At 41.4% G+C, this 14,793-nt stretch overlaps 1 protein-coding gene across 1 annotated transcript in view; it reads left to right on the plus strand.

Annotated features, from left to right (window-relative positions):
* Positions 1 to 6: 6 nt before the first annotated feature.
* Positions 7 to 14,793, plus strand: part of LOC134670481 (E3 ubiquitin-protein ligase TRIM33) — a 34,985-nt gene continuing 20,198 nt past the window's right edge. Inside the window, exons 1-10 of the mRNA XM_063528307.1 lie at positions 7 to 470; positions 3,027 to 3,267; positions 9,103 to 9,216; positions 11,352 to 11,463; positions 11,740 to 11,848; positions 12,158 to 12,268; positions 12,603 to 12,751; positions 13,039 to 13,201; positions 13,499 to 13,643; positions 14,054 to 14,241. Of these exons, the coding sequence (XP_063384377.1) occupies positions 330 to 470; positions 3,027 to 3,267; positions 9,103 to 9,216; positions 11,352 to 11,463; positions 11,740 to 11,848; positions 12,158 to 12,268; positions 12,603 to 12,751; positions 13,039 to 13,201; positions 13,499 to 13,643; positions 14,054 to 14,241 (1,473 nt within the window). The 5' untranslated portion in view covers positions 7 to 329. The remainder of the gene's footprint in view (positions 471 to 3,026; positions 3,268 to 9,102; positions 9,217 to 11,351; positions 11,464 to 11,739; positions 11,849 to 12,157; positions 12,269 to 12,602; positions 12,752 to 13,038; positions 13,202 to 13,498; positions 13,644 to 14,053; positions 14,242 to 14,793) is intronic.

Here is a 14,793-nt window from a genome sequence, read left to right on the forward strand (position 1 = left end):
AGTTATGGTCGCGATCGCAAGTCAAATGGACGCATGTACTTTTTGAAAAAGATTTTGTTGATAAACTTAACAATAAAGTTATCGGTTTCTCAGGAAAAGTAATACAGGGAGAGCTGAACGCACTCGCGACTAACAATTAGTGGTATGCTTCGCTGAGGGATAAAGCCGCGTCCTCCGGAAGACAGTCGGCCACATCTCGCAATCACATTAAGCGGTCATTGCTGCCCTGCAGCCTGCGGAGCTCCAGGCGCTAGTGAAAGTCGGGCTCGTATGGAGCCGCGGAGAAAATGCGTTTAAAGTGAAATTTGCGGTGAAGTGAAGTGTTTGGAATGGATAACGTAAACTTTGACGCGAGCGGCGAGGACATCGAGCGGGCGCTCATGGACCTGGGCCCGCTGCTCGGCGTCGCCATCAAGGAGGAGGCGCCAGACGAGCTCGCCGCGCCCGCGGCGCCCGCCGCTCCGCCCAGCGTGAGTACCGACTGCTCGCCCCGCGACGCTCTCGCGAGCGACACCTTCCATTACAACCTTGGCAATTAGAAAGTCGGATGCGAGCGTTACCGCTTTCTCGTCCTTGACTTCTTTATCTTTGTTATAAAACATAAAAGTTTTACTTTTGTTGGTTTATTTACGACTTGTGACAGACAACAGCTGATTAGCCTAGTGCAACTGACAGTAGGTATTAATTGATTCTGAATTGATTACATTACAATATCATTCAATCAAGTGTGAAAGTGTTTTCATATTGGCAAAAGAAGATTATTAAATAAGTCAAGTGCAAGTTTAGGTTACAGAGGGAAGACTTAATTTAGAAATAGTCATTTTCATATTAATTATACCCAGCCACTATATAGAAACTAACATTTTATAAACACAGAACACAAGTAAAGAAATGTTGCAAAATTCATGAATGTGTACTGTTTAAACGAGTTTGCATGTTAAAATGTTTCCCTTTTGTAGATTTGTTAAAGAAGATGTAGCTGGGGTTTCAAATTACAGTATCATTAACAAGTGATTAATATTTCATTTCAGCCATCTAGTATCAAGTCATTATGGTTCGTTTTTATAGCATTAGAAATAAGGTAAACAATCTTGATGTGTCTTTTGATTGAAAAACACATTTTATAAATAAGTTACGGTAAATATGTAACAATTATAAGTATAATATGATCATTTATGGTATGCTTCTCTGAGGGATAAAGCCGCGTCCTCCGGAAGACAGTCGGCCACATCTCGCAATCACATTAAGCGGTCATTGCTGCCCTGCAGCCTGCGGAGCTCCAGGCGCTAGTGAAAGTCGGGCTCGTATGGAGCCGCGGAGAAAATGCGTTTAAAGTGAAATTTGCGGTGAAGTGAAGTGTTTGGAATGGATAACGTAAACTTTGACGCGAGCGGCGAGGACATCGAGCGGGCGCTCATGGACCTGGGCCCGCTGCTCGGCGTCGCCATCAAGGAGGAGGCGCCAGACGAGCTCGCCGCAACATAAATACCGTATACTATTATATAACACCCAAAATATTTAGCGGCAACAGTAATACCATCCCTACCCTACCCTTACCCTTATTTCTTTCTTTTTCATTTAAACATTTAACTTCTTCTTTACCCTTAACTTTTTCTTATTATATCCTCATGTTTTTTTTTGTTTTGTTTGGCGGTAGGCCTCAACACATTTGTTATCTGATTTTCTTCTTATTAGTTTTAAGTTAGTGATAAGTTAGGTCCCCACCGAAAATCAGCGCTGCGGCTTACCGTCGTAGCATTACGCTGAGTGGGGGTCCTATTTAACGTCTATGTCTCTATATTAATTTGTAATTTAAGTTGTTGGTTTGACGTAAATAAATGTATTTTCTTTCTTTCTTTCTTTCTTTCTATTTATATTCTTCTACTTTCATAAGTAACAGTTACTGATTTTTAAAAAGTGTTTTTCAATTAAAAGACAAGTCAAGATCGCTTACCTTCTTTCAAGTTCTTTCTAATGCTAAAAAAACGAACCATAGTGTCATCTGAGTCTGAGCATCGTGAGTGTGAATGCTAAAATCAACCAAAACAGAAAGAAGAACAACAACAACAACAACAACAACAACAAACCACTTTTCTACCCTACCCACATATGTATTACCTAACCCTTTGCCTATGTACTTATGATTGTTTTAATGTAATAAATTTTTGTTAGCGTCTTGAAGTTCGAATACGGCAGAGGGATAGGTAAAACACTGATTTAAACTTTCACGATTATCAAACATTATTAAATTGCACAACGGGACTTAATCGCGTGTTTAAGTGTTAAGATTAAACAAAGATTAAGTTAATTAAAAGAGATGATGAAAAAAAAAAAATAATTAAAATAAAATTTGTTGTCTAGCTTTCCCGTGAGTTGCAATGAAGCGACGCCTATGTGCTGGTTTGCTCATATTAGCCAATCTTTGATAATAGAGCATGAATGAAGTTGAATTGATCACAACTTTGTTGTTTCCAAGAAAATGAAGCAGATAATTATAAACATTTTCACTGACCACAAACCAACAACCATTTCTGCTATTCATGATTGCACTATTGAAAAAGCACTTGCAAAATTAAATAAATAAATATTTCAAATTGACTAAGTCCCATGGTAAGCTCAAGAAAGCTTGTGTTGTGCTTGTGTGTGTTACAGTACATATTTATGGTGCTACTTTACCGCCCGGGCGGGTTAAGGACAATACGTGCCTATGTAAAAAATTTAAAGGAGTACTTTAAAACTTTGTATAATACACATGCGAAAAGGTATAATTCGCAACTCATGTTGATTTAAAACCAAATTTGGATGAGCGGGGCTATGAGCTTTAACTATCTGTGGTCGCTCGTCCTCCGCCGCCCGCTGCAAGTAAATTTGCAAAAAAATCAAATAATCGTTTACTTGGGGGCAATGGTGGCCACGGAACGTACGCTTGACGCTGGAACGTTTATTTAACTGATGTATGGCAGTCGGCGTCAGCGTAGAGCACGCTTTTCGTGACTGAAGAGGCATGATGTAAGGTCTGTTGTCAGGTGGTGAGCGCGTGCGATGGGGCGGAAGGCGAGCGGCCCGGCGCCGACTCCGGCGAGCGCGCGGACTCGCTGGCGTCGCCGCGCGCCGGCACCGCGCTGTCCGCCGCGCGCTGCGCGCTCTGCGGCACGGCGCTGGCGCTCGCACACGGCACGCCCAAGCTCATGGAGTGTCTGCACTCGGCGTGCGAGCCCTGCATCAACGCCAAGATCGAGGAGAAGCAGGCCTCGAGGGACTTCTGCGGTGAGTTACAATGCGAAGGTCAGAAAGCAGAACTGCCAATGGTTCGGAAGACCGAGCGCGTTGCGGTTTTGAGCAAGGCCAAGGCCGTCGCACTGCAGACGAGTAGAGCTCGTAGAGTCCAACCAATAGTTGGTTGTTGAGGGTGCATTAGTCACACGCTGCGCTGGGTCGTTACTTTATTGCAGTCGACGAATCAAAGTATGAGGCCAGTATTTATCGTATCAGTAAGTATTTACCTAGTGTGAATGCATCAGATAAGCTAGTTAGGTGACTCTCGGCCTTTCTCAGTCCCCACGCGACGCTTCCCTGATTCGAGTGAAAGCCAGGCTGGCGAGTAGAGCTCGATGCGAACAATAGCCAGGTTTGGTAAGATTTGAATTGGGTGATCAACGATGTCTCGGCCTCGTTAACATCTTTGGTGCTTTCGTGCGACTGCAGTAACGCGGTTATCAGTCACACTAATGCGAATTCGCAAGTTGCTCTTGGTGTATGCGTTTCAGCGTTATGCACGTATATAGCGATGTCCCGCTCGCACACCGAAGTGACGTGCGAATTCGCACTCCAATGTGAAGACCGCCTGAGGTCGAGATCGGACACCGACTAGCACAAACCGTACAACGCCGCTGTGCTGTTGAATAATATAATAGTTTATAATAGCATATACAGGAAAAACATGGAAAATGCATTTTTCGTAACAGGTCACTAAGATTGTGCTCCTACACAATGATTATGGTTTACTATCGGATCGATTTGTTTCCACACTTTCTACGCATCTCCTTCAATTTATTTTCCATTATCTAATCTTGCCAATTAAAAGATTACGGAAGTAGGCTATTCGAATAACAACACAAGACGTTTTTAATCAAATCATCAGTATCATCACATTGCAAATCGTTAAAATTTCCAATTTCCCCTTATCTAAAATTCGTTATTCGTTATACCCGCTGCACCCCGAAGAATATCCAAAATGTTTTCGGACAGCCCTGACGGCAGGGCGACGTATTTATAAACATAACATTTACAAAAGAGCTATATGCTTCTTCTTGTACACAGTCGCCCTCAGAAATATCGGACCGACCAAAGTGTTAACTGTGGCAATCCGTAAATCTAATTGCCGTGTCATAAGGTCATATGGCGGGTGACAGAACCCTATGGAAGAGACTGGTCAGCAACATTAGGACATGATGTCACGATCCTCAGCATTGAGGGAACGACTGATGATGATGATGATGATGATGATGATGATGAAGGTCATGTTAACTTTAAAGAGCCACATTAATTTAGCCGCCGCCATATAATCCAAGTATCGCTCTCATTGCTGAAATAACACTTAACTTGGCATGAACATTAAAGTAACATTTACCTATATGTCTGGTATTAGTTTTCGTTGCTAGAAATTTTAATACAAAGAAAATAGAGCAAGTTAGAAGTAGCACTCGCAAAACTTCTACTCGCTCTAATTTCTATGTACCTGTGTGTTATCAATCATCGTGTTTCTGGTACGCTGTTATGTAGTGTCATCAAGCACTATCTGTCATCGTCCACACTACGTTCACTGTCGGTTTACCTTATTCGTTGCAAACACATAACCGATAGAGATTGTTAAGAGCATTGGTGTTAGTACGTGCGGTGAACAATAACTAATTGATCATAATCAGCATAAATCTAAGTGTTGTGAAACGTTCGGTGACAGATTATGAGATTACTGATCGCGTAAAACTTCACGTGCCAAAATGCAATAGAAATTCAACTATCTACATTCCTATTATCAACCTGACCTGACGTCGTTATGTCGCTCATCCGACGACCGGTGTGGCCTAGTGGGTTGGGTAGTGACTGCCTGTGCAGTAGGGTGGGTCATTTTAACTTTTTTTTTTATTTCATAGGGGCACAGTTAAAAAAAGGTGCCATTTGGTGATTAAATATTGCACATATTTTTATTTTATTTTTAGCTTTAATTTTACTGCCTCCGGATTTTAGTCAAAGTTTTTGCTAAATGTATGGACATTATAAAAAAAAGGTTTCTTTTTGAGTACTTTTTTGGTATATTTATTGGCTCTGAACCTTTACCATGCTATTTCGAGCTAAAAATGGTATAACTTTTTAGCTAAAGTTTGAATAAAGAGGCGATACATAAATATACTCAACAGACCATACAAAACATAACAATATTTATATGAAAACTTTGAAATCGATCCGGAGGCAGAAAATGAATTCTGATTACAGAATAATTTGAAATACTGTTTATTGGCATTATTACGCAAGTTTTTGTAACTGTGCCCGAAGGATAACTAATACTTTTTTTTTCTTCATAAACGAGTGACCCACCCTACTGTGCAGCCGATGGTCCTGGGTTTGAATCCCGGTAAGGGCGTTTATTTGTATGAGTCATGGATGTTTTCTATGTAATATTAAGTATGTAATTATCTATATAAATATGTATATCGTCGCCTAGCACCCATAGTACAAGGTTTGCTTAGTTTGGAGCTATTAGGTTGATTTGTGTAAGATGTCCCCTAATATTTATTAATTTCAATGAATATTGCAATCAAAGACAAAGGAATACATGCGAGGATCAAGACAAAATAACCTAGCTACCCTAACCTAGTTTCACATTAGCGTTTTTTTCAGCGCGAGTGTCGGTCATATCGGCGTTACGCGCTTACATGCGCGCTATATTTCGTTACATTTGGTTTTTACTATACGTTCCTACACGCGCTTCCAAAAACGAGTTTATAGGCGCGTCTATAAATCGCTAGTCTGAAACGGCCCTACGGGATCGTACTGTCAGCAGCAGAACTCTGGCGAAAAGTTCAATTTTTTTTAACAATTTTACTGTTAAACAAGTAAAAGCGCTTCCAGATCTACCCCTAGCCGCTTCGCTACTTTTCCTAAAGTACTGTGCTACACATAGCGAAAATAGAGACTACATAGTAATAATAATAATAAGGGCGCGCGCCGTACGGGACGCTTCCGTTTCCGCACCGCTTTCGCTTTCCCAGCCTCTACATCAATCTACCGCTACATTAGGTATATGGCGGGGTTACAGTACACATTTACTCGTACTACTGTGTAAGAGTCCACAGTCTTGTCACACATACGATACGCCTTACGTCACAATTGGGAAGGCTGTGGTATGGGGAGTAAATAGGATAGCATAATGCTGGCCATAATCTACATTGACAGATTTTCCCGCCAGAAAGATAGGCATACGTATAGGCAAGTATAGATCCCTTAACTTTCATCAAATGACAATGCCCTGTCATTTTCACTAAGGGCAAATCGCACAAATCATAACTTTAAATATGAAGTGAATTGGTTTATCTACTCGTACCTTTTTGCAATACGAATAAAATGGAGAATATACAAACTGGCCGCGTAGCCAAGATGCCAATCGCTTACGCTCCGTAGCGATCGAAACGCAAATGTCACTGTCGCACTAATATGGAAGAATGATAGAGAGACATAATGCTTTTCGTTGTCGAAGCGATAGCGATTGAAACCTTGGCTAGGCCGGCCGGTTTGCCACGGGCACAACGCAGGCAGGAGACGCACATGGCCGACCCGTGCTTACTTTTAATTTAGTCCACTGGGTCACTGACCGCTTTATCTTTATAATCATGTTATTGCCGTAAAAAGTTTCTAAACTGAATTTATATTTAACAAAATTTTCTCTCTGGTAAAATTCATTTTCAGGAGAAAATAATTATAATCTGCTTTATAAAATGAGTGCATCGTGACTTGTACCATCTCTGAGTTAATTGATCACCCTCGAGCCTTTATTGCATTGACATAAGGTTGACAAAAGGTCGGTTGAGTGTTGTTCTTCGTAAGTCACGTCCGATTCCGACGGTCGGCCTTCGTTTTAGTTTATTATTATGTTAGTCGTGCGATAAAGTCTGCGGTCTTGTTCTGCGGCTGCCTTTTTATGCACACCTGCGCCCGACTCTCAATATTAGTACTTAGGTCAAGAAACTGGCTAATAAGAGTAGGTAATAACGTAATAAGTAATATCGTTCACGCAGAATTGTCACTTAAAATGTTGCTATTAGTACAGTCACCATCATCAGTTACAGTGAAACCTGGTTAATTGGCACCTGGATAAATGGAAAACCTCAATAATTGCAACCAAAAGTCCGGTCCCGGTCCCTTGAGACCAAAAGGCCTCTATAATTGAAATTTTGGAACCTCTATAATTGCAATTTAGATTTTAGTGCTTTTCGTAATTTTGCCTCTGTAATTGACCACATCGCAACCTAAGACCTCTATAAATGACACTGTGCAAAAAAAAACCGTTATGTTTGCTCTTCTTTTTACCTCCATTATTGAAACGGGTCTTACTTATTACCTCTGTAATTGGAATAATGTAGTTGTAGACAGCAGAAACAATATTTTAATAGCAATGATCATTTTATTTATATCATCCCGAATTCAATTTATTTATTGGATATCTATCACAGTAGGTGAAATACTTTTGATTAAATCAAAAACAAAGTATGCTTTTTACATTCTATTAAAACGTTCTCTACAATTCAAGGGAATTTTTTAAACCCAAATGATTAATAAGAAAATAAAGTAGTCATTATTGTAGTGTAAAAGTACAAGTATAGACATAAGCAATATATAGCCCAAAAACCCAGAACCTAAGCGTGTGAATCTACTTTCAAAGTTTATTTGCACCTCCATAAAAGAAATTTGTCAGAACGCAACCTCTATTAATGAGAACCTCTGTAATTGACACAACGATTTTTTGAACCTCGTTAATTGACACGACCTGCTTAAATGAAAAACCTCGTTAATTGACAAAAAATGGCCGGTCCCTTGAGATTGCAATTATCCAGGTTCCACTGTATATGGTAACTGTCTACAATCACAGCCTTGTAATAGTCATTTAACTGTACAGAATTGTACTGCCATCGTTATTTGGCAATTCTTAACCCTTACCGCCATGATATTGAGGTCTCTCAATGGTCAGTAAAGATTGTTATTGTTATACTGTTAGTATGCAGTGTACGTGTCATTTGTGTTAATTGACTTGCATTAACGCTGCGTCGTCGACATTGCACAAGATGCATATTTAACTGACTACTTTATGATTTTAGCAGTCATGTTTGTGGCTTATAATGAAGTTTTTAAATCGATACGTGTTTGATGTGACCCGGATGATAATAATAATGGTTTGATGATAGACACGAAACACGGAATATGGCCATAGAAACTTTAACAGACCAGCACAAATCACAATGTACCCGGGTTATAACTAAGGCAATTAATTATCTTATAAACAATCAAATATAAACATTACTCAGTAAAATAATGTTTTTTCATTCAGCAATCTGAATTTAGCAATGTTTAAAATAATCGCCCTTTTAGTATGACACAAAATTGTCCCTGGACCTTTCACACGCCACACACTCACGCACACACCAAACTCACGCACGCATGCGGTAGGCTTGAACCAAGTTGTGCCTTATCAGTACTAGCCGGTTCGTACAAATAGTTTCACCATCGGCATAACTGACTATTTGTGAAACCTAATGGAACCGAATAACAAACTAAAATAGATAGTAAAATCAAATACTAAAAGAAAAGTGAGGAAGCCCTCCAGAGGCGGAGGCCGAGTTGGAACCGGCGTCTTCAGCTGCCGCGGCTAACGCCCTGGACCTCGAGCCATCCCGTCACGGCGGTACCCGCCACCCGCACCAATTTCTCCACAGTAGAAAGACTTTTAGGCGTATTTGTCTTTGGTTGTTACCGGATTAGGTCTACTAATGGCGAATTAAGTTTTGTTATAGATTATATTGTATAAATAATAACGCTATGATTGTATTGCAGGTGGCGACCGCATCACGGTGCAGTGCCCGGTGTGCCGGCTGCAGTGCCAGCCCGCCAACATGATCGACCAGCGCTTCGTGCTGGAGAAGATGTGCCCGGACACCCCGCCCGCAGGTACCCCTTACATAACGCTGCAAGTGGAAGCGAGAGGCCGAATAGCGGCGTATTTACAACCCACCAAAAACATAAATGTAAAAAAGGAGAGCCAAGTTCAATACAAAAATAAGTGTTCCGTAAACAAAGTTTTGTACGGAACACTAATTATGCTTGGCTGTGGGGCTTGCCGCAAAAAGAATGGAGATCTAAATGACTGCCACTGCCAAGTTCTATGCAAAATCCAAATATGTATTTATAGGAACAAAATAACATTATAAACAAGTATTAAACTCTATTTCTTTGCTTTATTGGATACCTATAACAATTGCTGTTATTTAAAAAAATGTGAGATCTTAAAGTAGGTTAGATTTGACTTGGCCAGTTTTCATTATATCAATCATTTTATATATATTGTAATTCTGATAAAACCTGGCCAAGCCAAATCTAACCTACTTTAAGATCTCACATTTTTTTAAATAACAGCAATTGTTATAGGTATCCAATAAAGCAAAGAAATAGAGTTTAATACTTGTTTATAATGTTATTTTGTTTCTATAAATACATATTTGGATTTTGCATAGAACTTGGCAGTGGCAGTCATTTAGATCTCCATTCTTTTTGCGGCAAGCCCCACAGCCAAGCATAATTTTTGTATTGAACTTGGCTCTCCTTTTTTACATTTATGTTTTTGGTGGGATATCAATACTTTTTGTAAAGAAAACTAGGCAGGTATTGAGATTTAATGTTTTTTCTTGTGTTTCCGCTGTATGGTTTTTACTTCTGTTCTTTGTATAATTATGTGGTACCGCGCGCCGCCGACGACACACCGTTGGCCGGTTGTTTAGAGCGTATTAAAAGTTTTTTGTATGGGGCACCACTTATTTTTTGACTAAATTTTATTTTAATATAGCAAATATAATAATACATATATTGGGGTAGTTTCAAATATCTGCTTGTAACGGTTCCAACGCTACAATAAAAAAATATTTTTTTGTATGGGGACCCCCCCTATTTTTTAACTTTTTTTTATTTTTAGATTTTTTCCTACGCTTACACACAATAACCGAGCTGGATTCCAAATTTCATCCTTCTAGGTCATCTGGAAGTAGGTTAGGTTTAGGTACTTATATCAGTCCCAATAAAAAATGGATTTTTGTATGGGGACCCCCCCTATTTTTAAACTTTATTTTATTTTTAGATTTTTTCCTACGGTTACACACAATAACCGAGCTGGATTCCAAATTTCATCCTTCTAGGTCATCTGGAAGTAGGTTAGGTTTAGGTACTTATATCAGTCCCAATAAAAAATGGATTTTTGTATGGGGACCCCCCCTATTTTTAAACTTTATTTTATTTTTAGATTTTTTCCTACGGTTACACACAATAACCGAGCTGGATTCCAAATTTCATCCTTCTAGGTCATCTGGAAGTAGGTTAGGTTTAGGTACTTATATGTCAGTCCCAATAAAAAGTGGTTTTTTTGTATGGGGACCCCCCCTATTTTTTAACTTTATTTTATTTTTAGATTTTTTCCTACGGTTACACACAATAACCAAGCTGGATTCCAAATTTCATCCTTCTAGGTCATCTGGAAGTAGGTTAGGTTTAGGTACTATAAGTCATAAGTCAGTCTTAAAATTTACGACTTTTTGACCTTCATACCTTTATAACCGTTTGAGCTAGCTTCATGAAATTTGGGCTTCTAGATATCCTTATGGATATAATTAAACACACGTAGTTTTATGTGTTTACGTCAAAGATGTTTTGAGTTATAGAAGGGTCAAAAGTGGCACCAAGTGGTTCGTGTAATATTACACTCGGCGCTGGCTAGCCAGTTCCTTTGCTTGAACTTGGCTTGACACGCTGCCGCGTGTCTAGATCCCGACGTTTGAATGCATTGGTCGATGAATTCATGGCGGAAGTTAGGCACAGACTCGTCGGCGCAGATACTACTTACGTGTGTTTTTCCCGCCATACACTTCCTGATTTTGTTCGCCAGACGCGTACATTCGCCATCATAGGTATATACTATATAACTATTGGCGACTGTACATTAATCCTATTATTTTAGGTACTATCTTCACGCGTCTCACCTAATACCCGGGAGGGCTCGGGTATTGTAAAGCCCGACTAATGCATGATTATGATTACAGCGGCAGAGCGCGACCAGCACTGCAGCAGCTGCGAGGAGCCGGAGCCAGCCACCAGCTACTGTGCAGACTGCGCGGAGTTCATCTGTGACAGCTGCGTGCAGGCCCACCAACGGTCGGTACTTACTCTATTATTCTAGTGAAGGTTACCATACCTACCGCCCTAACTAGGTACTCTTTTTTGACATTAGTGGTCTGCAGGAACAAACTGAGCTGAAGACTTAACCCCCATGGCTTTACCATTACGGAAAAACAACTGAATTGGCATAAAATTCCATATAATTATCGAACCTACTCATAAGTTTACGAGAATAGCTCGAGAAATGCGACTTGTAGAGAAGAAGCTGACTAATACATTAAAAAACACTTAATTTGTAATGAATATCGGCAGGTTAAAGATCACAAAAGACCACACGATCAAGAGCAAGGACGAGGCGATACAGGAGCAGCAGGCGTCGCAGCCCGCCGCGCACGACATGTTCTGCTCGGAGCACCCGCAGGTAACGTGCTAGAGCTGTTTACTATCACGGACGGAGATGTTTCCATTAGGTGGACGTGGTCGAAGGCGCTGCTCGCAAGCATTTAGCGATCCTTTCGCAAATTATGTGGCTTCATGAACTTCAAGATTAATTGATCCACCAAGTTGATCCACAGTTTGTTAGTGTTTCTTAATAACTATGTCAGTGGCACAATACATAAAATAGAAACCATTTGTTTGGTCAAACATTAAGAATAGAATAACCACGTTAATGCCTAAACCATAGTGATGAGTCATGACTGATGACCAATGACAATGTCATTGATTTCAGGAACGGCTAAGCTTGTTCTGCGAGACGTGCGACCGGCTGACGTGCCGCGACTGTCAGCTGCAGCACCACCGCGACCACAAGTACCAGTTCAGCACGGAGATGGCCCAGCAGGTATGTCACTAGCTTGGAGAGAAATATCAAATTTGAAACAATTCAGCAAAAAGATGTCCGCGACGCCTTGGCGTCTAGGAAAGGAACCAACTGCTCGAATTGATAAGGGTGCGTACCGGACACTGTTACCTGAATAAGCATATGCATCATAATATGATGATTATGAGGAGACGCACTTGCACATCCTTCTTGCTTTTTTTACGATTTGGATGGCTTAAAGCCATATTCCATAAAACAAAACTACTAAACTGGGGCAGCCTATGCTGGCGCAATCTGTGCTTTGACAGTTGGCAACCCATTGTGTTGGTGTTAGTACATGAGTTGTATATTGCAGGCCCGCGCGCACATAGCGTCGCTGCTGTCGGAGGTGTCGTACAAGCGCGTGCTGCTCGGCTCCGCCATGAAGGTGATCCGCGAGCGGCAGGTGCTCATCGCCGACAAGAAGAAGGCGCTGGTGCACGAGATCACGCAGACCGTCGTCAAGTCAGTACTATCTCAATAACCTCATACAATTCATCCACGGGACGGCAAATTTGCCAAACCACTGAAACGCTTCGTCCATAAAACGCATGCTTCGCGTGTGTGATTTTGTAACTCTCAAGTAATAAGGGGTATACAATAGAAGTCATTTCGAATTTGTATATTAAGGTAATTTAAAGGAGTTACCAAAGTGACCAAATCGAGTTTTTATTTATGTAATCTACGTATACTAGAAATATGATTGAGTGGGCTTCTTACTGGGTGCTAAGCCATAGATCTTTATTTGACAGACTAACGAATGCGATAAACACGCGCGGCAAGCAGCTGGTGCTGCGGCTGAACGAGGTGTGCGACGGCAAGCAGCGCACGCTGAGCGAGAAGAAGGATGCGCTGGAGCAGCTCGCCAACATCACCGACCACTGCGTCGAGTTCGTCAGCGCCGCGCTGCAGCAGGTTCGTGGCCCCCGTACACTGACCGTCGGTGGGCCTTGTGGCTTTGACAATAAGGTTTACGATCAGTTAACACTGTGGACGATGGTTCTGAGGCTGAACCAAGTGTGGGACAAGCATCGGTCGCTGAGAAAGATGCGCTTGATCAGCTCACCGCAGAACAGGGTTGTAGCTCTGACCATCAGTGGAGTGGACCTTATGTCTGTGCAATAATGTTTATCAATTAGCAGTTCACCACCATTCCACAGTTTTCATATACTGACTGTAGACATAGTAACTAGTATAGTTGTTTGTTTTCAGGGTAGCGATACAGCAGTCCTATACAGCAAGCGCGCCGTATGTGCACACCTGCAGCGTATCAAAAGCCGGCGGGCCGACATCCCCAACCCGGAGATCCCTGTTCGCATCGCACTCGCCTTAGACAAGCTACCCGATCTCGTTAAAGGTACCTATGCTATTTTATTTTGGAATAAATTGTGCTAGAAAACTTCTCGACTTTATTAGTAATATAAACCCGGCTGACACATCACAGGCGTAGCCTAGTGTGGGGCCACAGGATATATAAATATTGTCAACAAGGTTATTTGAAATAAATCTTATTCTTATTATTATTTTAGAACGCAATCGAAGTAATAAGTAAAAAGTTTAATATAGCGGCTATTCTTCGATTTGAATTTCAAATAAGGACATGACAATTTTAATTTGTTACGTTTTATATGAATCGCTTCTCGATTTCTCAAAGATGCCCATCGCGATCAAGACGGGGTCCGATGATGGGATTTCTTTACTTTTCGTACTTAATTGATATTGAGGGTAGAATCATGTGATATAAGGTGTGGTGTTTTTGTTGTGCAGTGCTGTCTTCGATCGGGGCCATAGTGGTGGACGGCAAGGTGGACGGCGGCGGCGCGGCGGCGCAGGGCCCCTACCACCCCCCCGCGCCCGCCGCGCAGCCTCCCCCCCACCCCGCGCAGCCTCCCCCCCACGCCGCGCAGCCCGCCGCCGTCAGCGCCGCGCTGCACCACGCCGCCGCCATGCACCAGGTAACACCGACCACCAACCAATACACCATACACCATACACACGCTGTCACCTTTGCTTTAACTAATCATATAGGTATGAAATGAAGGTAGGTACAGTCGTCATCAAATATATCGGAGCGGCCAAGGTGTTCACAATATCTGAACACGCACTCTAACGCCCTGACAATAGAGGCGTGTTCAGATATTTGTGAACACCTGCACTTATACTTACACCTTTCATTTGGCTGATCCATAACTAATATAATGTCAGTACATATTGTTTATGCAATATGTTCCCTGTGTTCATATTCAACTCTATTTACAGCCAGGTCACAAATTATCACCCGTTATCATTCAACACAAAACTTACATAATTATAGCTACAGTATAGGTAGTTAAAAACTACTCATAACAAATTAACATAGTCATCGCTAAATATCCTCAACACGAGCATCAATTTTTACATAATTTAAATAGAAATAATAGGGTATTAATATTTCATGTCTCAGACATTGGCTCGCTACCAGGTCAGTCCCGGGTGTTTCTGCAGTCAACCCCCACTTGCTGTGGTCC

The sequence above is a fragment of the Cydia fagiglandana genome, chromosome 14 (assembly GCF_963556715.1).
Source record: "Cydia fagiglandana chromosome 14, ilCydFagi1.1, whole genome shotgun sequence".
Taxonomy (NCBI): Eukaryota; Metazoa; Arthropoda; class Insecta; order Lepidoptera; family Tortricidae; genus Cydia; species Cydia fagiglandana.